At 41.9% G+C, this 24,267-nt stretch overlaps 1 protein-coding gene and 1 pseudogene across 3 annotated transcripts in view; both read right to left on the bottom strand.

Moving 5' to 3' along the window:
- Cdc42se2 (CDC42 small effector 2) overlaps positions 1–24,267 on the bottom strand; it is a 68,336-nt gene that overhangs the window by 13,980 nt on the left and 30,089 nt on the right. The window contains exons 2-4 of one of the 3 annotated variants that reach the window (XM_021177584.3): positions 23,341–23,494; positions 21,296–21,462; positions 6,438–6,752 (exon numbers count right to left, since the gene is read on the bottom strand). In XM_021177584.3, the coding sequence (XP_021033243.1) occupies positions 6,438–6,491 (54 nt within the window). In that variant the 5' untranslated portion in view covers positions 6,492–6,752; positions 21,296–21,462; positions 23,341–23,494. The remainder of the gene's footprint in view (positions 1–6,437; positions 6,753–21,295; positions 21,463–23,340; positions 23,495–24,267) is intronic. The other 2 variants (XM_021177583.3, XM_021177585.3) reach the window with 2 other exon arrangements.
- On the bottom strand, positions 12,779–13,897 carry LOC110305569 (heterogeneous nuclear ribonucleoprotein A3 pseudogene; annotated as a pseudogene).

The raw sequence follows: 24,267 nt of genomic DNA, 5'->3' as shown, positions 1-24,267 counted from the left end.
ATGATCGGCATAATGCCTGATTACCTCAGCAGCCACTCCTGCGTCACAGTGACCCCTGAAATCACACAGGGCCAGGACTGCTGGCTGCTGCTCTCCTACTTCACTGAAGACAGATTTTCTACAAGACCCAAGCAGTCCATCAAACCCATCTCCTCAACCACTTCCCTTGAAGATCCGCCAACTCTCGTGCTCTGATGCCTGGTGGCAGGGCTAGCAGTCATTTGGAGCCTCCGGGCTAGCAGTCATTTGGAGCCTCCGTCCCGCTTTGCTGTACATCAGAGCAACACATGGCAGAAAAAAAGCCAACACACTACAAACTCAGCTCCTGAAGCTGAGGGATGCTGCCCTGTGTGAGCGTGCCTGTCACTAGTTTCTTGGCTCAAACATGCAACAGTTGTTTAGGTTGCTTGTTTGTTTTCACAAAGAATAAAACCAAAGTGTTCTGTGACCTGGAAAACCTAAAGGCTCTGGTCCTCTCTCTGGCCTCCCTCCACCAGGGTCCCCCTGCTCTCAGCACAGGGCTTCACGGCTGTCCTCTCACGCGCACTTATTTTGCAGGCTCGTTGACAAAAATCCGCCTCCCTCGTGAGGTTGAGTGCTACTTACTGCTCTCCCCTAGTCCTTGCTTCTTGCCTGCTTCGAGGCCTTCTCTGGACTCACGCATACATCCCTGTCGTCTTTACCAGCACTCCATTCCCACAAAGCCGTTCCCACCATAACTATCTGTTCAGTACTTGGCTCCCTCAGAAATTCCAAGGTCCTGTTGAAGACTCAAACACATGAAAGCTTGACAAACCTCATCCCTGCCATGTGGGGATCTGAAAGGAAGCCATGCAGTTTAAACAGAAGTGAGATTCCCTAGAATCAGTGTTCACTCTGTAATGACACAAAGCTGCCAGTATCCTACAGCACAGCAACTAAAAGCAGTTGATCAAACTTCTTCAATTCAGTTACAGGGCATATGAACTCAATTAAAAACCTACAGGCTTAGTGCTACTTAACGGCAGCAATGACCTATGTACCATGGAAACACCAGGGCTCTATTATTCTCTATATTGCATGGTGTTAACATGAAGGGAAGACTAGAAAGAGATCCTTAGCCACTGCAGAAAACTGCTTCCTATTTTCTTTCCCGCATGAGGCTCTTCCCTTTGCACCCATGGAATGTGTAAAAGCAGCGTCAGAAAGGAGTGGGAGAGCTGGCATGTGGCACTTGTTTAGCAAATACTTCAGAAAACTCTTAAGAGGTGACCAAGCAACTTTCAGAGAATGCTATCTGACACTGGCTGCAAGAACAGCAAACACGCAGTTCTGTGGAACATAAGTGAAATAGGGGTGCTCTTTAAATCTGTGCTTTGGGCCAACAGCAAAGCCAACTCTTCAACTATGGTGACCACATAATCTGATGTGTACTTTTTCTCAGAAAGTAAAGAAGGCTAAAGATAACTGTAGAATAGATTTATATAAATACATGCATCTTTATAATGACTGACATGCCAAATGTTACACACTAAAAAGAAGACTCCATTTCTACTGTCCATCTCTCATAACTCCAAGGCCTAGGCTCCAGATGCTTAAAGTCCTCTAGGTGTGAGTGTGCTCAAGCAGCATGCTCACATCACTATACACACTCTTCTCAAACATGGCACCACGGGGCTGGAGAGATGGCTCAGTGGTTAAAGTGCTTGCCATGCAAGAGTGAGGACTGGAGTTTGGATCCTCAGAACTCCTGTGTCGGGTAAGCATGCAGCCCACCTGTAAGTCTAGCCACCAAAAGCTGAGACAAGACAACTCTCGAGAGTAAGCTGGTTGGGGACACTAGCTGTGTCAGTAAGCTCTAGGTTTGACTGATAGACCCTGCCTCAGTGATTCAAGTAGAAGAACAATGGAAGATAATTCTTGATATCAACTCTAGGACTCCACTACATGTGCACACACACGACCCATTCCATACATGTAAAATAAGGACACACACATGCACAAAACAGAAAAGGAATAAAATGTATGGCACTGTGACGTTGTCTTTGGGATGACCTGTAAGGAGCTTGGGCACTGCCACAAATAACACACAAGAAAAGCCTGATCAAATTGAAATCCACTACTCTTCTTAGGTCCACTGGCAACAGGGGACTCAGAGAAAACTGCTCTTAAGAGATAAGCATCAGAGCATCACAACCACCAGAGCAAAAACCTGCGAAGCATCTAGCACTGGGACAGAAAAGCCATGTGTCATGGGAGAACCCTGAGCTAAACCAGGAAGTGTTTCATACCATGGCTCTCTAGATCCCATTCAAATCACATTAAGCCAGGGTTGTCAGCTATCAACACTATCAATGAGATGGGTCTTAGATAATGAAAGTAAGAGTCCCTAAAGAGATTACTGCTAGGCTGGGCACGCTGTCACACCCCTTTAATCCCAGCACTTGGGAGGCAGACAGGCAGATCTGTGACATTGAAGTTAGCCTGCCTGGTCTATGTAGCAAGTTCCAGGCCAGCCAGAGCTTTTTTCTGCAGTGGGCAGCAGTTAATGCTGAGACGTATACTGGTCAGTGTGACCATTGAGTGCTCAGCACTAACGGGGACATCTGTATCAAGCCCTCTGTGCACACTCCCAAGGCTCAGAGCACATCCTAGAAAGAAGAAACAGAAAGAATGTAAGAGCTGGAGGATGAGGTGATGCCGCCATTTGTATACAAAATACCATCGCACCACCAATTCACTGGGATTGCCTGCCTGAGAGAAGGCAGACAGCATCAGTCAGCACTCCAGGAAGCAGCACTAAGTGGGTTCCCCCTACAACAGAGAGGGGAAAGGGAGACATGGAGTGGATGAAGGAAGTGAGAGGTAGATTAAAAATACACTGTCTACATGTACAGATAGAAGATTTCCTGTTTAAAAATCGATTCCAAAAAGAAAAATGATAAAATGTCAGAAAATAAATCAGTCTGTAGGTAGGAGCTGACTGGCTCAGTGAGTAGAGGGATCTGTCACCAAGGGTGATGACATGAGTTTGGTCCCTGGAACCCACAAGATGGAAAGAGAGAACTTCCGTAAGTTGTCCTCTGACCTCCACTTGAGCACTGTGGTATGCCACCCCTCTCACCACACAAAATAAATAAAACTTAAAAAAAAAAAAAAAAAAAAAGCCGGGCAGTGGTGGCATACACCTTTAACCCCAGCACTTGGGAGGCAGAGGCAGAGGCAGAGGCAGAGGCAGAGGCAGAGGCAGAGGCAGAGGCAGAGGCAGAGGCAGAGGCAGAGGCAGGTGGATTTCTGAGTTCGAGGCCAGCCTGGTCTACAGAATGAGTTCCAGGACAGCCAGGGCAACACAGAGAATCCCTGTTTCAAAAAACCAAAAAAAGAAAAAAGAAGAAAAAAAGAAAAAAAAGTAATATTCAGAGATATTTAGGACACAAAAATGTTTCAACTAAATCATTATTAAGCTAATTTCAGTGTTTCAGAAGATGTATATGTTTTACAAAGTTAACATATACAATTATTAGTGTCTTATAAATAAAAACCATTAGGAAATGTAATAGGAAAACAGTATTTCAGAACTGTATAAAAGTCCATACAAGGGGCTGGCGAGATGGCTCAGTGGTTAAGAGCGCCGACTGCTCTTCTGAAGGTCCCAAGTTCAAATTCCAGCAACCACGTGGTAGCTCACAACCATCTGTAACGAAATCTGATGCCCTCTCTGGAGTGTCTGAAGATAGCTACAGTGTACTTACATATCATAAATAAATAACTATATATATATTTTTAAAAAGTCCATACAATATCTAGAGCAAATTGAACAGTAAATATACAAACTTTAGTAAGCAAATCCACTTTTCAACATAAGAACTCAAAACTCTAAAGATGCTAATCTTCGTGCAACTGGAGTTTAAACTGAAGGCAATCTTGAAACACCTATGGGATTGAGAATGTACACTATGCACATTCTATAAAACTATAAACAGGGCTGGGATGTAGTTTAGCAGAAGAATGCTTTCACTTGTACTATGAGAAAAGCTCTGAATTTATTTCCCAGTGCAGTCGAAAAGGGGGAGAAGTGTGTGTGTGCATGCATATATATAATGTACATGGTAACATAAGGAAATATATAACCATAATCCACCTTAAAAACCAATACTATGGACAAAGAAGAGCTATGAACAGATTTTCCTCTGTGAGACAGGAAGTCCAGCAACTCCAGTTGTAGCAGGCACCGGAGGAGCACACATGCCTCAAGCCTGGGCTCAATCTCAGCCCCACCACCAAAAAAAAACCCCAAAACCAAGCAGCGACGTCGCAGAGGCCACTGTGCCAAAGAACAGAACACCGCACCTCTCACAATGCGACTCAGGAATCTGAAAATAACATGTGACTTTTCAGACCACTTAGTAAAAAGACCACTTGTTAAGTGAAGTATCTTTAGATAGCTAATTAGCATGGAAAAGTACACCTAACTTGAGGCCACATCATGAAGTCACTAAGTGTGAAAGAAGACAGGATGCAGTTGGTAACAGAGCACAAAGACCACCTTCCACAAAACCTGCTATATCGAAATTACGTTTAAGAGATGACACAGGGGCTGGTGAGATGGCTCAGCAGGTAAGAGCACCTGACTGTTCTTCCGAAGGTCCAGAGTTCAAATCCCAGCAACCACATGGTGGCTCACAACCATCCGTAACGAGATCAGACTCCCTCTTCTGGAGTGTCTGAAGACAGCTACAGTGTACTTACATATAATAAATAATAAATAAATCTTAAAAAAAAAAAGAGATGACACAGCAATACACCTGTAATCTGAAAAACATGTCTGAAGCGGCAAAATAACCCAAAGACCATTAATAGGTAACTTAATAAAAAAAAAGAAATGTAAATTTAGACTAAGTATATGGAAAGATATTTGACCCTTCTAGGAACCAGGTTAAGTATAAATTTAAAGTATATGTACAAATATATTTTAAAATTTAATCCTCATCATCCTTTGTACACTGTTATACAGTTGAATAAAATACAAACTCATTTTTCCAGCCAACCAGCTAGCATGTATACACACATTCCCTAAGACAGCACTGGATCCTGAAGACACAAAGTAACATGGTCCAGCCTCTATAGAGTTCAGAATAGGGATAAGGACCATGTACAGCACCCTATAGAACTCAGCTTCCTGAGAATTACAGGTTCTGAGCCAAAACTCTGAACCACTGAGCTGTATCCCCAGCCTTCCAGGGATGACTTGATGCAGGCCTCTGCAAAGATGGACAAATAAGTTTCCTAACCTTTAATATATAAAGGTTAAGATGTACAAAAAACAGGGCTTTTGTCTTGGGGTTCCTATCGCTGTAATAAAACACCATGACCATAAGCAACTTGGGAAGAAAAGGGTTATCATTCGCTTACACTCCCACACACAGTCCACTATCAAAGGAACTCAGGGTAAGAATTCAAGCAAGGCAGGAACTGGAGCAGAAGCCATGGAAGAGAGCTGCTTACTGGCTTGTTCCCCATGGCTGGCTTAGCCTGTTTTCTTATAGTATCCAGGATCACCAGCTCAGGGATGGTACCAATAACTACAGTGGGCTGGGCCTTCTCCCATAATTAAGACAGTACCACAATGCCTACCATCTTATCTTACAGAGGCAATTTCTCAGTTGAGACTCCCTCTTCTCAAATGACTCCAGCTTGTATCAAGTTGACACAAGCCAGACAGTACAGCTTGTTAAGTCACACAGGGCCATGTAATACCTGTGTGACTTTGCAAAACAACTGAGCCTGCCACAAATGGAAACAAGAGCGGTGAGGAAATGAGCAGGTGAGTGGAGAAGAGCTCACAGGGACCTGGCTGTCACAGCTTCCCAGCACCAGTCTAAGGCTGAAGTGGCTCTTAGCACTTAGCTCCTTTCTTCCCCGCTCCTGCATCTGTCAGTGCTATGAACCACTGCCTCCTCTGTGATGCACAGTGGGGCTTACAACAATCCCCCACCATGGATGGGAGCGACCTTACCATGTACCTCTAACTGCTCTGGAACTGGCTTCAAACTCTGATCTGCCTGCCTCTGCCTCCCAAGTGCTGGGATTAAAGGCATTCACCGTACTAGTCCTAGCACAATTCTTGAAACCCAGTTTATCTTCGAAATACACTATCCTTGTTTTGTTTTGTTTTTGTTTTTGTTTTTGTTTTTGAGGCAAGAGCTTGCCATATAGCATTGGCTAGCCCTAAACTTTCTCTGTAGACCAGGCTGGCCTCAAATTTAAGCCCCAGCTTCTGCCTGCCCAAGTACTGGATTACAGGTGGGTGCCACCAAGCCCAGTGTTTGTTTGTTTCTGGGCTTTTTGTTGTTGTTGTTGTTGTTGTTGTTTTTGATGGATGCTTAGGGTCCTAGAACTACAGTTGCTGCCAGGGTCCCCATGCTCAGTTTGAGAGCCAATGCCCCACAGATACTTACAGGCTGAGGCTGCTCTGCAATACAGCAGTTGAAACACAACCAGAATTCACTCATGCTCTCAGTCCAAGGCCTGAGCAAGCACCACCGAAGGCTCCAAATCTTCAGACAGGAAGCTCCACAACGTGCACCCTCAAAGTGAGGAATGGTCGCCAAAATAACTTTATTTCACCGTGCCTCTGTCCCTGGAGTCAAATGTCTCAAGTTGATTGAAAGGGATGTCTGATTTGTTTCTTTTCTCTGCTTCCGTTTCTACAGATACTGGTTCCAGGTCAGTGGGAAGGAAAGAGCAGCTTTGGTTCAGAGACGGCAGCAGGTCTAGGAAGAGGAGGAGAAGAGAATGAGGCACCTGCAGTGTTCTTGGAGTCACTCAGCCTTTGAAATCTGAAGTAAGAGTGATGTTACCTAAAGGCAAATACTGCAAGTCAAAATTCCATAAACTCAGAGACTTAACAATTTTGTTTTAAGTTATGGCTTGACCATGAAGGGTTAAGTTTTAATAGTGAAAAACAAAAAAATCCTTACTTTCGGGGAATATTCTAAAACTATAAACTATGAATTAGTTTAAAAGCATTTTATTTAAAAATTACCAATTAAAACATTATGATTGCCATACTTAAGTTCCATAAAGACATGCTGATAGTCACTGAGTCCTTTGTTTTCAGACTACCCACGATAACTAACAGGTCAGTGAACTCTAAGATAACAAGATATAAAACATCAAAAACCTTAAAATGATCACCCATCCACAGAAACTTCGAACCTTACATAGAAGTCAGCATTCCTTCCGTGGATCCAGTCATTAGGCCCCCTTCTCCACCCAAAGAGCCAGCACTGAGTGGACACCTATCATCCCACCACATCCCACTCATCTCAAGGTGAGTCCAAGAAGTCCTTGTCAAGGTGACAGAGAAGCAAAGGAAAGAAAGCTGGGGAGGTCCGTCATTCATAAGACCAGTGTTTAATATACAAGTTTGCTTTGATGAGGCCTAAAGTTGCATTAAATGGGCTCATACTCCTGGCAACCTACCATACACATTCATTGAAGATCCCAGCACTGGATATGTAAGCTGCAAGCCAAGGAAGCCTTAGCCGTCAGCCAACCATGACTGAGCCCATGGTGAGAATCTAAGAGAAGAAGCAGAGTGAACAATAAAGATGGCTCCACAGAGGGAGACGTCAGAGCAACTACAAGTAGGTGACAGGAACAGAAGTTTACCAAGAAGATCTGGCTACTAACAAACAAGAGAGAAGAGGAGCTGTTAAATGCCCCTGAGAAAGGATGATCAGAGCACAGAAGGGAGGGGCAAGCAGTGGAGCCAACAAGTGAAGGCAACAATGCAAGAAAAACAGAAAGCTTAAAAAGATAACGCTGTAGAGAGTGAAGAAAAGAGCCACCCTTGAGATGAAAAGATCAAACGCCAAAGGTGACTTCAACTGCTTATACATCTGCTGTGTGAACATTTCTACCCAAGAGGTAAAGTGTAAGTTGAGTATTTGTAAACCTCTCAAAGAAGCCTTATAAACTGAACAACTTTGCCGTCTATAAATGATTATCTCACCAGCTAACAGGACTCTGGAGACTAACCAAATTAAACCCTGCCCTTCTAAAATTAAATTATGCAAAGGTAACACAAAATTCTCCTTTATTCTCACCAGTGTGACTACTTTAAAAAGTGTTATTTTGCCGGGCGTGGTGGCGCACGCCTTTAATCCCAGCACTTGGGAGGCAGAGGCAGGCGGATTTCTGAGTTCAAAGCCAGCCTGGTCTACAGAGTGAGTTCCAGGACAGCCAGGGCTACACAGAGAAACCCTGTCTCAGAAAAAAAACCAAGCCCGCCCCTGCAAAAGTGTTATTATTTTTATCATGAGTTAAGCATCCTTTACGGTAACATTTTTGAAAATTCTTCCCTTTGATTTCCTCCACGCTAGGAGGACTCTAGTCCTGCTGAGATGGCATTGCAGGCACTTCTGAAAAGACAATGTCTCTGTGGAGATGACTGCTCAACTCACAACCTGATCAGCTGCAGAACAAACAATCCTGGACCTCACAGTTCATGCAGGAGGCAAACATTCAAGACTAAAGGGAAGGGAAATTCAGAGTTTTAGTATAATTTAAATACAGACCTTGAAACAAACACTCCTTATTTTACCCAAGAAACCCTGGTCAAGCTGACAAAGCAACAAAGGGGAGCCTTCCTTAAGATCAGTGATGTAAGACCAAGTCTAGATATTAGAAATAGAAATGTCGAAACTAAGAATATTTTGAGATTTAATTAGATCAAAGGAAGTCTTTTACTTATTTCTTCTGTACAATCTTGGTATAAGGAATATACTAGAAAATGAGTTAAATTCATAGTATCCAATGGACACTTTAAAAATATTAAAAACAGCCTGGCGTGGTGGCGCACGCCTTTAATCCCAGCACTCGGGAGGCAGAGGCAGGCGGATTTCTGAGTTCGAGGCCAGCCTGGTCTACAAAGTGAGTTCCAGGACAGCCAGGGCTACACAGAGAAACCCTGTCTCCAAAAAAAAAAAAAAAAAAAAAAAAAAACCAAAAAAAAAAAAATATTAAAAACTAGCTAGGCAGTGGTGGTGCACGCCTTTAATCCTAGCATTTGGGAGGCAGAGGCAGGCAGATTTCTGAGTTTGAAGCCAGCCTGGTTTACAGAGTGAGTTCCAGGACAGCCAGGGCTACACAGAGAAACCCTGTCTTGAAAAACCAAAAAAAAAAAAAAAAAAAAAAAAAAGAAAGAAAGAAGCAAATAAATAAATAAACTGAATTAAAAGGCCACAGATAAGGCTGACAAGACAGTGGCTACCAAACTCGAGGGCTTGACTTGGATCAAGACACATAGAAGGGAGACTTTACTCCTGAAACTTATCCTCTAACTTCCACACATGAGAGCTAAACACTGATTCTTTATGGTAACAGTTCTGATAATTGTCTTCTAGTTTTCTGGAATGAACATAAGTATAGTTTCACTACTAGTGACCATACTGTAGGAGAGCATAGCAGAACGTTCACTCTTACTGTAACTTAGCACCCTCTGATTAAGCATAGCTCCAAGCAGGCTTAACTGCCCTTGAGTCCAATGCCTCAGCCAGTGCCTTTGTGGAAACACCCTCACTGCTCACCACAGTGCAGCCCATAGACACGAAGCTCCTCTAGTATTTTCACATGTGTTATTTGGTTTGTCCATGAATGTCACATGTTCTGGTTTATATATAAAGAGCTACAACCCACCTTTGAATGTTAACTTCTCATTTCCAGCAGGTCCATTTTGCCCCTTTATTCACCTGTCTTAAATGGCTACACTGTTTAAATTAACATGGAACTTCTTGCTTTACCATCTATAATAACTGCCTACCAACCCCCATGTCTTAGACAGGGTTTCTATTCCTGCACAAACATCATGACCAAGAAGCTTACACTTCCATACTGCTGTTCATCACCAAAGGAAGTCAGGACTGGAACTCAAGCAGGTCAGGAAGCAGGAGCTGGTGCAGAGGCCATGGAGGGATGTTACTTACAGGCTTGCTTCCCCTGCCTTGCTCAGCTTGCTTTCTTATAGAACCCAAGACTACCAGCCCAGGGATGGCACCACTCACAAGGGGCCCTCCCCACTTGATCAATAATTGAGAAAATGCCTTACAGCTAGATCTCATGGAGGCATTTCCTCCCCTGAAGCTCCCTTCTCTGTGATAGCTGCAGCCTGTGTCAAGTTGACACAAAACCAGCCAATACACCACATTTCCCCAAATTTGTATTTTCTTCACATATCCAGTGGACACACCTTTAATCCCAGCACCAGGGAGGCAGAGGCAGGAGATCACTGTGAGTTTGTGGCTAGCCTGGTCTACAGATCGGGTTCCAGACAGTCAGGACTACACAGAGAAATCCTGTATCAAAAAAAACAAAAACAAAACCTAAAACAACAAAAGATGTTTCCTACAATGCCTTGGTAAATGTTAATGTGCTTGCCCTCTGCAAACTACATTTTTAGAATTATTTCAGGTGTATAAACCTAAAATATTTATATATAAACATCTTCAAGGAATACTGAATCTGTTGCTAAAAAATTCAACATTATTATTATATCAATAATTACCTTCACTTCTTGAGCTGAAAGTTGCTTAAAATACTTCCATTTTCAAAACTTTATACTTTTAAATCTAAGTACTGTTTGTTACAGAAGACAAAAGGATCAGGAGTTCAAGGTCACCTTCAGCTATACTGCAAGTCTGAGACTAGCCTGGGCTACATGAGCGTTCTTAACAAAATACAAACCAAAGCAAAACCCCTACACTTAAAAAAAAAAAAACAAAAAACAAAAAACAAAAAACAAAACAGACAAACTATGCACAGGGGAACGGCATTCCAACAGCTACACAGCTCAGCACATTCCACACATAAGTCAACATCAGACTGGTCTATAGCAGCTTCTAAAACCTAATCTTAGAGAAGGAAGAGCTGGACACAGTTCAGAAACTGGGCACACTCAAGTCTGTATAGCACTGCACCAAAGTTCAGAATTTAGACTTTGAAATAAAGACAAGTGGCCAAGTTTAGATGCTGTAACTGAGAGTGGCATTCCTCTAGCAATCCAAAGACTTTCAGAAGCTTAAGTATTCCAATCATTTAGAAGTGCTAGCATGGAGAAGTGACAGGCCCTAGCACCCATCGTTCTTCTGTTATAAAACAGAATGCCGTGTTTCCGTTTCCAGATCTAAAATGAAGGCTAAATTAGATGCTATATGCACAGACACTGCATACTGCATGTTCTTATTTGTTATCAAAATTAAAAATTGCAAATACAAGTATAAAGTAACATACAGGATTTTTTTTTTTTGGTGGTGGTGGTTTTGTTTTGTTTTCCCAAGATGAGATGGTACTATGTTGCCCAGATTAGTTCTGACTTCCAAGCCTCAGCCTCAGCCTCCCAGGTAGCTCAGCCTACAAGCACACACTACCATGTCTTATTGTAATCTAAGAAACAGCTTAGAAGTTTATCAAGAAAATCAAATTTTAAAAAAGATTTATTTTCAGTTTTGTGTATGTGTGTGGGGCATGCATACAAGTACACGTGGAGGCCAGAAAACCGTGTCAGACGCCCTGGCTCTGGTGTTACAGGGGCAGGTGGTGTGTGTGTGTGTGTGTGTGTGTGTGTGTGTGTATGTGTGAGACATGAGCCACCCAATGTGGATGCTAGGAACAGAACTAAGGTCCTCTAGTAGAACTATGCATCCTTAACCACTGAACCATCTCTTTAACATCAAGAGGGAAATGTTTTTTAAATGAAAATGTTAAATTCATACAAAATATGAACCATCTCTTTAACATCAAGAGGGAAATGTTTTTTAAATGAAAATGTTAAATTCATACAAAATAACAATAAATACCAGCTTTACAGAGCACGATGATTCTTGAAAAGCATTATATAAAACAGCACACGGAGAACCACTGCCACAAATTTCAAAACCAGTTTAGGTAATTTTTGCCTAGAGATAGAAAAATAGGTCAAAGTAAAGTTGTTAACAGCCAGGAGGGCATTCAAGGGCAGGCATACAAACAGAAAGAGATGCGCATAAATACTCCTGGACCACTGACACTGTTCTGCCCTCCTCCTGACTCCATGTTGGGCTGGAATGAAAGCCTGGCAAGCAGTCCACCACTGGCTATGACCCTAGTCCTGATCTATCTTTTAAACCTAGGTGATAGCTATAAAAGTATTTGTTAACCAGGACATTTGTGCATCACACAAGTGTCTATAGACATATTTTGAGAGATTTATCTTTTAATTTAAAAACATTACGTGTATAGGTTTGTTTGCTTGCATGTGTGTAGATGCACCTTGTCTGTGGCCTAATGGCCACAAAGTTCAAAAAAGGAAATGAAAACTCTCGGAAGGAGAGTTACAGATGGTCGTGAGCTGCTCTGTAGGTGCTAGGAATTGAACCTGGGTTCTCTAAAAGAGCGGTGAATATTCTTAACCACGGAACCATCTCTCTAGTACCTCTTTCTCTCTACTTCCTCTGTGTGTGTGATGTTCACAGTGCTCATGGAGACCATAAGAAAGCACCAGATTCCTTGGAGCTGAAGTTACAAATGGTTGTAAACTACCAGACACAGGTGCTAGGAACCAAACTCAAGTCCTCTTTAAGGACACTAACCATTCTTTCTTTTTTTTTTTTTTTAAAGTTAAAAATTCCTTAATTTTTTATTCCTGGTATCACTACCACAATTTACAGGGCAATATACCTGATGTAATGAAAAGAAAAAGAAAAAGAAAAAGACAAAGCTACAACAGATAAAAGATCTCAGGAATGTACATCTATCTAATTTAAAACCTTCTGCTACCATATCCACCACTTCCACCTCCAGATCCATGGCCACCACCATAGGGACTGCCTGAGCTTCTTCCACCAAAACTGCCCCCTCTTCATGGGTCCATAATTTGATCGTTGCTGTCCACTATAATTTCCAAAGTCATTATAGTTTCCACCACCACCATAGTCACCTCCACCAAAATTTCCTCCTTCATTGTAACCATCATAGCCTCCTCCTCCACCACCACATCCACCACCCTGGTTTCCATAGCCTGGTCCACCACCTCCAGAACCTCCTCTACTACTGCAACCAGGACCACCACCATAGTTGCCACCATCACCTCCAAATCCATTATATCCACCATCACCACCTCCATAACTACCTCTGCTGCCACCACCTCCACCACCATAGCCACCTCTTCCACCAAAGTTTCCTCCACCACCTCCAAAGTTTCCTCCACGACCCATAAAGCTGCCAGATCCACCTCCACGACCTCTCTGTGATCCAGCAGACTGCATCTCTTGTTTAGAAAGGGCCTTTTTCACTTCACAGTTATGCCCATTAATAGTGTGGTACTTCTGAACAACAATTTTATCAACTGTGTTATGATCATCAAAGGTTATAAAAGCAAATCCTCTCTTTTTCCCACTCTGCCTGTCTTCCATAATGTCTATGGTTTAAGTCTTGCCATACTCTCCAAAGTCGTCTCTCAGGTTATATTCTTCCATATCCTCTTTAATACCACCAACAAAAATTTTCTTCACTGCTAAATGGGCACCAGTCTTTACAGAGTCCTCTCTAGAAATAACTCTCTTTAGTTCCACCACACACCCATCAACCTTGTGTGGCCATGCACACAGTGCAGCATCCACTTCTTCAACACAAGAGTAGGTCACAAAACCAAAGCCTCTGGAACGTTTTGTTTGGGGATCTCTCATTACCACACAGTCTGTAAGCGTGCCCCATTTCTCAAAATGTTCTCTTAAGCTATCATCTGTGGTTTCAAAGCTCAGACCACCAATAAACAGCTTCCTCCGCTGCTCTGGTTCCTTTGGATCATGGCCCTCCTCCCTCGGCGGCAGCAACAAGCGGAGTCAGGCTGGGGGCGACCGGGCGGCGGTTTTACCTCCATTTTGAGATCAGACTCGCCTCTTCCAACTGGAGTTCAATATGGGACCGAGAGCGACACTAACCATTCTTAACCACTGAGCTACCATCTAGTCCTACATAGTTATTTTTAGTGCCCAAATGTTTAAATAAGATATAAGTAACAACAGTAAATGTAATTAGCAGAGGATCAGAAATGAAAATGCAAATAATCAAGTAAACATGAACACCATTACTAGTGACACTGAAGGGTTGAGTAAAATTAGGGGGAAAGAATGCCTAACTTACACTAACAGCCAAAGTTGTTTCCTACAGAAGTACAAACCTATTAATCAATGACAGGTATGACTTGTCAATACAGTTCATTCCCAGCCATCATGAGCACAAACTGTCCCTCTAGCTTTGAATGGCTTTGTTTTCGGGTTCTTTTCTGTTGTTATTTTTAATGTTTCTGTGTGTGTGTGTGTGTGTGTGTGTGTATGCTTGGCTGTGGGGATGTGCATGAAAAGGTCAGAGGGCAAGCTCAAGGGTCATTCCCCAGGAGCTATCTTCTGTGTTTGGTGTGTGTGTGTGAGTGACAGGGTCTAAAACTGGACTGGAATGTCCCCAGGCTGGGCTGTCTGGACAGCAAACCCCAGTACTAGGGTGCCATCATGCCCATGGTTCTATCTTTTTTTTTTTCCAATCTTTTTTTTCCACCCCCCTCAATCATATATATTTATTTAGATTTATTTATTTATTATATGTAAGTACACTCTAGCTGTCTTCAGACACCCCAGAAGAGGACATCAGATCTCATTACAGATGGTTGTGAGCCACCATGTGGTTGCTGGGATTTGAACTCAGGACCTTCAGAAGAGCAGTCAGTGTTCTTAACCGCTGAGCCATCTCGCCAGCCCCCCACCCCCAATGGCTCTATTTTTAAGGTTTAATTCTTTTATGTACAAGTATTTTGCTTGCATGTGTGTATGTGCACTGGGCATGCCTACCTGGTGCCCATAGAGGCCAGAAAAGGGCACTAGATCCCCTGGGGTTGGAGTTACAAATGGCTGTGAGCCTCCATGTGGGTGCTAGGAACTGAACTTGGGTTCTCTAGGAGAGCTCTTAACCCAAGCCCTCTCTCCAGCCCCATATTTTTAATGTGGGTTCTGGGGAATCAAACTTTGGTCCTTGCTTTATCAACTAATCTATTTCCCCAGACTCTTATTTTCCACATTACAATAAAGGCCAAGTTACATCAGGTGTCTTCAGTCATACACCATTGTATTTTTTTGAGGTACACTCTCTTACAGAACCTGGAGCTCATGAACTCAACTAGTTTGGTTGGCCAGGGAGCCAGGATAGGCTCCTTAGCTCTGAGGTTATAGGCACACATTGCTGTGCCCTTTGGCTTTTATAGAAGGCTGGGAATAAACTTGGTCACTCATGCTTGCACAGTAAACACTGCCAATGGAGCCATCTCCTAAGCCCCTTGTTTTCAGCCTTTTGAGACAGGGTCTTATGTGACCCAAGTGACCCTGAACTCTTTATTATCTTGGTTTTTTTTTTGTTTTTGTTTGTGTTTTTCGAGACAGGGTTTCTCTATATAGCCCTGGCTGTCCTGGAACTCACTTTGTAGACCAGGCTGGCCTCGAACTCAGAAATCCTCCTGCCTCTGCCTCCCAGGTGCTGGGATTAAAGGCGTGCGCCACCACGCCCGGCGACCCTGAATTCTTAAGATTTATTTATTTATGAGTATATGGCAACTGTCTTCAGACACACCAGAAGAGGGAGTCAAATCCCACTACAGATGGTTGTGAGCCACCGTGTGGTTACTGGGAATTGAACTTAGGACCTCTGGAAGAGCAGTCAGTCTTAACTGCTGAGCCATCTCTCCAGCCCTCTGGTCCACTTCCTACATGCTAAATTTGTAGGAATGGCAACCACGCCCAGCTTGAAATTGTTCTTTGAACATGATTTATAATACAATATCTCTTGGAAGAGTTTCCAACTGTACATATTTACAGATGTACTTCTGTTTGGTTAACCAAAGCCCAAAGCAGCCACTGTACTGAACTAGTCTCAAAGAGTAGACAGGAATGCATGCAATGATGCTGGAAATGACTGCTTAGACACTAGTCTTTCCCACTGACTCATGTAAATGGATGACAGACTATGCTCAGCATTTAATGGGGCTAGAGAGATGACTCAGAGGTTAAAAATGGCTTGCAAAGTTCAGTTCTCAACACCTATGTTGGGTAGTGCCTGTGCCTCCAGCTCCAGGGGATCCAACACCCTCTTCTGGCCTCTGTGGGCACTATCTACACTCTCTACATGAATGGAGAGACAGAGAGATGCATGCAAATTTTTAAAAGTTTTAAGTCATGTACATATGCTGACATGTTCCTAAGAAACTGTCCACCACTTTTGCAAACTGGTTTTATCGCTTTACCTTCCTACAGTCATGTGTGAGAGGCACATTGCTCCACATCCTGCATTCTCTATGCTATGGTCAGCATTCATCTTAGTCATTAAGGTGGACAGCAGTGTCCCTCTGGTTTAATTTACCCTTTCCTGGTAACTAATGATATTAATTATATTTTCTTTCTTAAAAAGATCTTATTATCTTTGTATGCATCCATGTGAGTGAATGCTGTGTGTGTGCAGGTACCTGAGGATCCCTTGGGTCTACAGGTACATGTGGTTTCTTAAGTGCCACCAGGAACCAACTAGCAGAGAAGCAAGCACTCCTGGCTGTTAAGCCATCTTTCCAGCCCCATTAAATATTTTCATGTTTATTGACATTCACACATTTTGCTTGGGTCTGTATTTTCAGATCTATGCACATTTTTAAAAGATATATTTTTATTATTTCTAACTATGTGAATGTATGTGTCCCCATGTGAGTATGGGCATGCAGGTGCTCTCAACTTCAGAGGCTGTGAACTGCCCAGATGTGAGGACCAAACCTGAGTCACCTTTTCAGATTCCCAATGCCCATTTTTTAAATTTAGTTATGTTCAGCCAGGCAGTGGTGGCGCATGCCTATAATCCCAGCACTTGAGAGGCAGAGGCAGGTGGATTTCTGAGTTCGAGGCCAGCCTGGTCTACAAAGTGAGTTCCAGGACAGCCAGGACTGCACAGAGAAACCCTGTCTGGAAAAAACAAAACAAAACAAAAAATTTAGTTATGTTCTATTACTGTAATCTCAGTTCCACTTTAATTAAACCAAGTTCTTTATATACTCTAGAGCAATTCCCTTGTCCACTACATACATGAGTATTTTTTTCTTATCTTTTTCTTTCATACAAAAGTCTTTTGGAGAGTTTAGCTTGCATGAACTCTGATGCATCAACTCTATCTTTCATTATTTGTGTTCTGCCTAAGTAATTTCGACATATTCCTCAAAGTCATATAAACTGTCTATTTATTCTAGATCTCCTAGGTTTAATTTTGTATCTATAATTCCAATGTGTACTTCAATTTGTCCCCTGTGAATCTCCAGCTCCACTGAGGTGAGACCTGCAGTTGGGAACGGAAGTGCCCGCTTTACTGTTAGTCCAACTTCTGAGGTCATCCTATTTCCTATTACATACACTTTAGAATCAGTCTATCCCCGCAGCTTGACTTTTAGCTCTTTTGTGAACTGACCATGACTTGAGGCTTGTGTTTCCTATGTGAGTCCAGTGCTCCCTAAGAGCATTTGCATTTACTGTTGTTTAGACAGCCACAGAGTAAAATGCCTAAATTCAAGTGTGAATGTTAACTTAATTCCTTGGCTTAGAATTATTATACCACATGGACAGGATACATCCATTCACCCTGAACCCTGGTATCTAGAGGAAAGGTTAGAAAGGAGTATGGAATGCTGGTTTAAAATTTTAACAGCTGGCTGGTGCTAGTGTTAGTGGAGGCCAGCCTGGGCTACACATTAAGATGTCACAAATAAATTGGCTTAGAACTGCAGAATATTTGATCTTTGTGCACCTTATTTTGCTGTCCTATGAAATGATTTCATGTCTATCTCTTTGGTACACTTGAGGATTCAGTAAGTAAATACAGACTGCCTAGAGATGTGGTTGGGAAGTTTACAGAGCTGTGTGTGTTTAATACCTTTCCATGTAACTGTTTCTCACTACTGTTGCTACGTTACTATTGTTGCCCTCGCTACCATTTTCTCTTTGGCCTTCTTAGTGCTACCCTGAGTAGAATGGGGACAAAGACTTTTCTAGTCAGGTTCCCTCTCTTAGAGTGAGCAACACACATAAAAAAGTGTCTATTTACATTTATATTTAAAAGAGAAAATAAAGCAAAACTGGTATCAAGGTAGAGAAAAAATAAAACAATTAAATTAATTCTTCCTTTCTATAGCAATGTCCTGATAGCTTCCAAAGTATTTTAAATGTATACATAATTTATATGCCCACAGAATATAATAAGTGTACAACAGAAAACTCTTAGTAGATAGTTCAAATAGTAAATCTAACTTGGTTACTGCATCAATTAGTAAGTCTCAATAAGTCTTACTAAAACAACTGTATACTAAATGTATTTGTCACGTTTTCTCCTCTACAAACAGAAGGCCCTGGATGTCTGAGGCATAAAGGTTTAGAAGGGAATGACATTCAATATCGAGTTACTCCTAGCATGTCCTCCGAGCAAAAGGGGACATAACGGAGCAGGCCTCACAAACGAGCTGTGTGTGTAATCCATGCCTCTTGGCCAGGCAAAGAAGTCCCTATCAGTCCCTTGGGATGTGAAAGCCAGTTCAACGCAAACTGCAGTGGCTTATCTGGGTGTAAACAAGGCACGGTGGAGGACAGCTTTAATCCTGTTTCAGATTACTCCCCAGAGACAAAAGCTCATCTGGGCCTGCACTTCATCCCTATGTGCATGGTGCCAAGTCCCTCGGACTTGCCAACTTGATATTTTCCTCCAATAAATAAGGCATTTCAGCTGTCAAATGAGTTTTTAGGTGGAAACTTTAAAAAAAAAATAATAATCTGCGACAACAGAATTATACCACACTCTGTAAAGAATTCTCTTACTTTAACCATTTTTTCAAGTTAAAGTGTTTTTCTATTTATTGTTTTACGTATCTGAGTGCTTTGCCTAGGAGATCAAGAAAGGGCACTGGATCCTCTGGAACAGGAACGATGCAGAGTTGCACGCTACATGGGTGCTGGGAATAGAACGTAGCTCCTCTGTAACCCCCCAGCCATCTCTCCCGGCCCCGCTTTGAAACCCTTCACTAGGAACACTATCCTATTCCTAGCGCCACCCCTCTCCTCATCCCTCCTACATTCTTTATTGTGAGGCATTTTTAGCCTCAACTGTCCTGCCTAGGCTGACCTGGACTCCTGGGCTTAAGCAATATTCCCACCTTAGTCTCCATGGTAGCTAGGACTGTACACACAGCAGGCTTAAGTTGTATGTTTTTAACAAAAACCTGCATCCAATTATATTACCAAAATTAACTTCATAGTTGAAACAGATAACTGAGAAGCGGTGTCTACAGAGTGCCTAGCATCTGGCTTAGTGTGGACTCTAAATCTTTTCTTAAAGAGAAGGAGAAGGACACAGAGAGGAAGGGGCACTAATCTATGAGGAAGGTTCAGGCTATAAACAGAACCCAAAGCACATTACACTATATGTATGTAAATGGGAAACTTAACTTTTGAGAGATACTTGAGGGCACTAGCCAAAAATAACTCATGGATTTTCAGGAGAGAAATATCAAATATGAAAACCCACAGGGGAAGATGACAAATGTAAAATGTTCACTGCTTCTAATTAAAGAAATGTTTGGAAACTCTCTAGAGAAGCCCATAGAGGGTATATTACTGTATTTCTCCGCATATCTCTCTTGGTCTTTTTAACGTTGTACTCAAATATATACTAAAACTATTTTTTAACAGGTAATGTTGGTGCACACCTTCAATCCCAGCACTTGGGAAGCAGGCCAATATCAAGAGTTCCAGGCCAACCTGGTCTACAGAGTGAGTTCCAGGATAGCCAGGACCACATAGAGAAATCCTGTCTTAAACAAACAAACAAACAAACAAAACAAGAACAAAAAAGCCAATCTACAATCTGCTCAAAAACAAAAACCAAAAAGCAAACCAAAAGAAACAACAACAACAACAACCCTAAAGCCCAAAAGGCAACTACCGTTTCATATGTATTCTACTTTAAATTGTGATTGTGTTCAGTGTTGGGAAAGGAACAGGAAAAATGTCTGAGGTGGCTGAAATGAGAATAGCCCCCACGGGCTCAAGTTTGAATACTTGTTCCCCTGATGATGGAACTGTTTGGAAAGGATTAAGAGGTGTGACCTTGTTCAAGGAGGTGTGTCAATGGGGGCAGACTTTAAGGTTTCAAAAGACTAGTGCCACTCCCAGTTTGCTCTCTGCCTCCTGTTGTGTGTCAGCTGCTGCTCCAGCCACCAGGTCCTTTCCATCCACGACCCTGACTTAAACAACCTTCTGAAGCCATATGCCCCAAACAAACTCTTCTGTACGGTGCTTTGAAGGTGCTGTCTCAGCACAGAAATAGAAACATAACTAAGGCACTGGCAAGCACATATATGTGAATGTCAGTGCTTTTATGAAAGCAGCCTGAATTTTCACAATTAGTAATCTATAAAGAACTCAAGAGAAAGAAAAAAAAAAAAAAAAAAAAAAAACATGTGCACAAAAATTCTTCACTGAAATACTTCTTAAAACAGGATAAAAAACAAAAACCCAGGTATAACCTAATGTCAAGTGGCCAAGAAGTTACAGAATTATGGCTTAATGACAGCTTTTAGAGCTATGTCAGTGTTAAAAAAAATATGTTTAACAAATTGTATTACCTAAAAGCATTCTAGAACTGCAACAATCACAGGAAATTTATATGAAAATAATCTGGCTATTTAAAACCTAACGTTATTAAAAATAAACCTAAAATGTTGCTTGCTCTTTTTAAAGATACTTATTTTTATTTTATGCGTATGGATGTTTTACCTAAATGTATGTCTGTGCACTGCGTATGCCTGGTACCCACAAAAACCAGAAGAAGGCATCAGATCCCTTGGAGTTTGAATTACAGAATGTTGTATGCTGCCATGTGGGTGCTGGAACCTGCACCAAGATCCTCTTAAAGACAGCCAGTGCTCTTAACTATTAAGCAGTCTCTTCAGCAGCAAATCTTATCTTTAAAATATCTGATAAATTTAGCACCATGTTTTGAAACATTTAGACTTCACCAAAAATGGGCAGCAACAACTATATTTTAGATATAATTCACAGAAATAAATATTAACTTGAAAGGATAGTTTTTTAATACTCAGGCTATAACATAGCTACTCTTGAATAAATAGCTTATGACAGCTTTGGTAGCTTTTAAATAGTAAAATATATGTGGAAGATTTCAACATCTATACAACACACAGTACTCGGCTTACTTCTATGAATGCTTTATGTTCTCATCTGGTTCATTAGCACAGCTCCACAGGAGACCACTAAGGCCTGTTTTTGGAAATTTGCCCCAATTCTTCTCCCCAGGGCCTTGTTGCCAGGGCTGCAGCTGCACAACCAATTCTTATGAAAATGGGGTCTTTGAAATGCTGGTCTATGGAAAAGGATATAAAGGATTTCATTATCTCTTCTCAAAACTCACAGTGAGGATTATGCTCCACCCTTCCCTTCCCAAGACACACAACCACTCACATCCCTTTCTGCCAACTTAAACACCAAGACAAAGGCATACGCTCAGCCTTATGAACAGTGTAAGAAGTCATGATGGAGACCACTACTCAGCAATGAACCTTAACCTAGCAGGTGATTTCTCAAATGAGTGTAAAATCAGTGATGTGGCCACGAGCGACAGTTGCTCTCACGCTTGGATGTGTCTTGAGAAACGAGGATTCGAAAGAGTAAGCACTTGGGGAAAAAACTCAGTGCTCTCTAACAACCAAGAATAATTTCACAAACAGACACGGGGAAACTGAAAGGATCCGCTCACTCTGCTATTGTACTGACAGCTGCTGGGAGGAGAATTTTATAGATGGGTTTAGTCTCTTCCATTTTCATTAGGACCTCATGCCCTGTGCCTCTTTCCATAAAATCTTAACAACTGCTCGCTGGCTCCTGAGAGGCAATTTATGACTGATTTTATCTTATAAGAAACATTAATGTAAATTTATGAAGACTAGTTATTTTCAACTGAATGTAAACAGATAAATACTCAATAGCAAAATAAAAACCAAGACCAGATTTTTATTAAGCAGTAGTTTCAGTGTTGGTAGGGCACTGAAATTTTTGTAGCATGAAGAACCTTAAAATACCAATGATTTTAAAGACAGGAATTTAGGCTGGGAACGTTCCTGGGAGCCTACTGTAGTCTGTTCCCCAGCAATACACGTATAGTATGAGAAGGCAGGAAAGGAGAGTGGGGACACTTTCCCCAGAGGATCCAACTACACATGTGCTTCAGGTCAGAGAAAAGGCTCAGCGAGGCCCAGATCTAAACACACACAATTACTGGCATCTTATCCACTCTAATCAAAGCGGAACCAGTGACTCTGGTGTTGTTAACACGGTTGGATTCATGTTAAACAACTGCTTTCCTCTGCTTTTCAATTCTTACAGCTGTCCAGCTCTACATGAAATGTTCACTCGTGGTATTTGCAAAAGAACTTTAAAATACTTTCGTGTTTTTTCCTCATAATTGGTTCGCCCTTAGTACATTCTATTTTTAAAAGGTTGATATAGTTGCCAGCTTTAAGTTCCCCTAGAGAAACTATTTCTATTTTAATTAAAGCATATAGCCAAAAAATTCTCCAGAACTCTCAAGTTCCCTGTCACTGCGGATGTTGACTGTATGGTGGGAAACACCCTTCCTCCCAGAGGGGGTCTGTGTTCTCTAACCTGAGACTGTGCTGGAAGGGCCTTTTATCTCACACTGTCCTCAGCAATCCTCATTCTGTTATATGTAGTGGATCACATGGCAGAGTGGATAAACATGCTTCTATGCAGAGAAAAAAATTCAGGTCTTTTCTTCCCTCCCACCTCCCCCCATTTTGAGAAAGGGTATATGTAGTCCTGGCTATCCTGGAACTCACTATATAGACCAGGCAGCCGCTGCCTCCCAAGTACTACAATTAAAGGCATACTCCACCATACCTAGCTTCCAGTAGATTTTTAATAATTAAGAGAATAGACAACTACCACTGGGTGATTATACTGATAAAATGTGAAACATATTGTGACTAACTAGAAGATGGCCATGAGATGATAAACAACCGTCACTGAGAGAGAAGAGAAAAACCATAGGCCATGGAGGGCTCTGCTTACCCTGAAGATCAAAGCCACACTCTAAAGCCACACAGCAATACTGGAAGGGAGAACACCAACAAAATGAACTGACTGCTGTTGAGTGCTCAGAACACAAAGTAGACTGGCTTTGTGGACATCATTTCCATATCTAGCCATCAGTGGACAGACTTACCACTCATCAATGTGGCCACTCACTCAGCTCTCTGAATGGAGACTATGCTGAAAGACACACACAGGAGACTCTTCAGACTCATTAGCATAAGTTGTTCCTTGAAGACTTCTTCTCATTTGGTTTCTGCGTTTGTTTCACTCAACACTGGCCCTATCTGAAAACAAAAGCATGCAGTTAGGAGGCAAAGCTGCAGGGAGCAATTCTCCCCTCTATGTAATTAACTGATACAAATGAAAACTGAACCCAAATGCTAGAGCACACTTAAGCACCATGGTTAAACAAACAACCTACTTTTTAATGCATGTAATGTACTTATTACAGAGTCACCACCCTTTTCTCATCATATAAACTGATTGTTGCTTCCATGTTATGCAAGGTATAACTCAGACCAATGGTGGCCCACTGCACAGAATCCAGGTGACAAGTCTTCCGTGGATACACACTATGTTAAAGAAAGGACACCTTTCACAAATCTGAAGACTTCACAAAAAAAAGTCAGATTTCTAATCAGTCTTGGAAAATGAAATCAAACCACCTAAGGTCTGCTCCTACACGGAGCAAAATCAGACTGAATTAACAGCCACCTCTCAATGAGCATGGGCTTTGTGGCTCTCCATCCACAGATATCTCCTGTCACTCTCTCCACTGTAACTTAGTTCACAGCTATTGTCTGGACCTGATAAGCACCTGAACTTTCAAAGTCCGATATGTATTTTTAATAGCTCAGAGAGAGCTATTATTGTCAAAGTCAAATGTGTTCTTCTGACTTAGGAATATAAAATGAGATAAAAACATGAACTTTGAGTCAGAAAGCTGCAGATTTGAGTTCTAATTCTGAAAATGAGTAGCCAAGGCTGTGTGGCCAAGCCTACATTAAAGATAAGCAATTTCTTCATACACAAACATCCAGATAAACACATAATACAC

The sequence above is a fragment of the Mus caroli genome, unplaced genomic scaffold, assembly GCF_978045245.1.
Source record: "Mus caroli unplaced genomic scaffold, Mus_caroli_1 scaffold_13, whole genome shotgun sequence".
NCBI classification, from domain to species: domain Eukaryota; kingdom Metazoa; phylum Chordata; class Mammalia; order Rodentia; family Muridae; genus Mus; species Mus caroli.
This window is presented reverse-complemented; position numbering and strand designations above follow the sequence as displayed.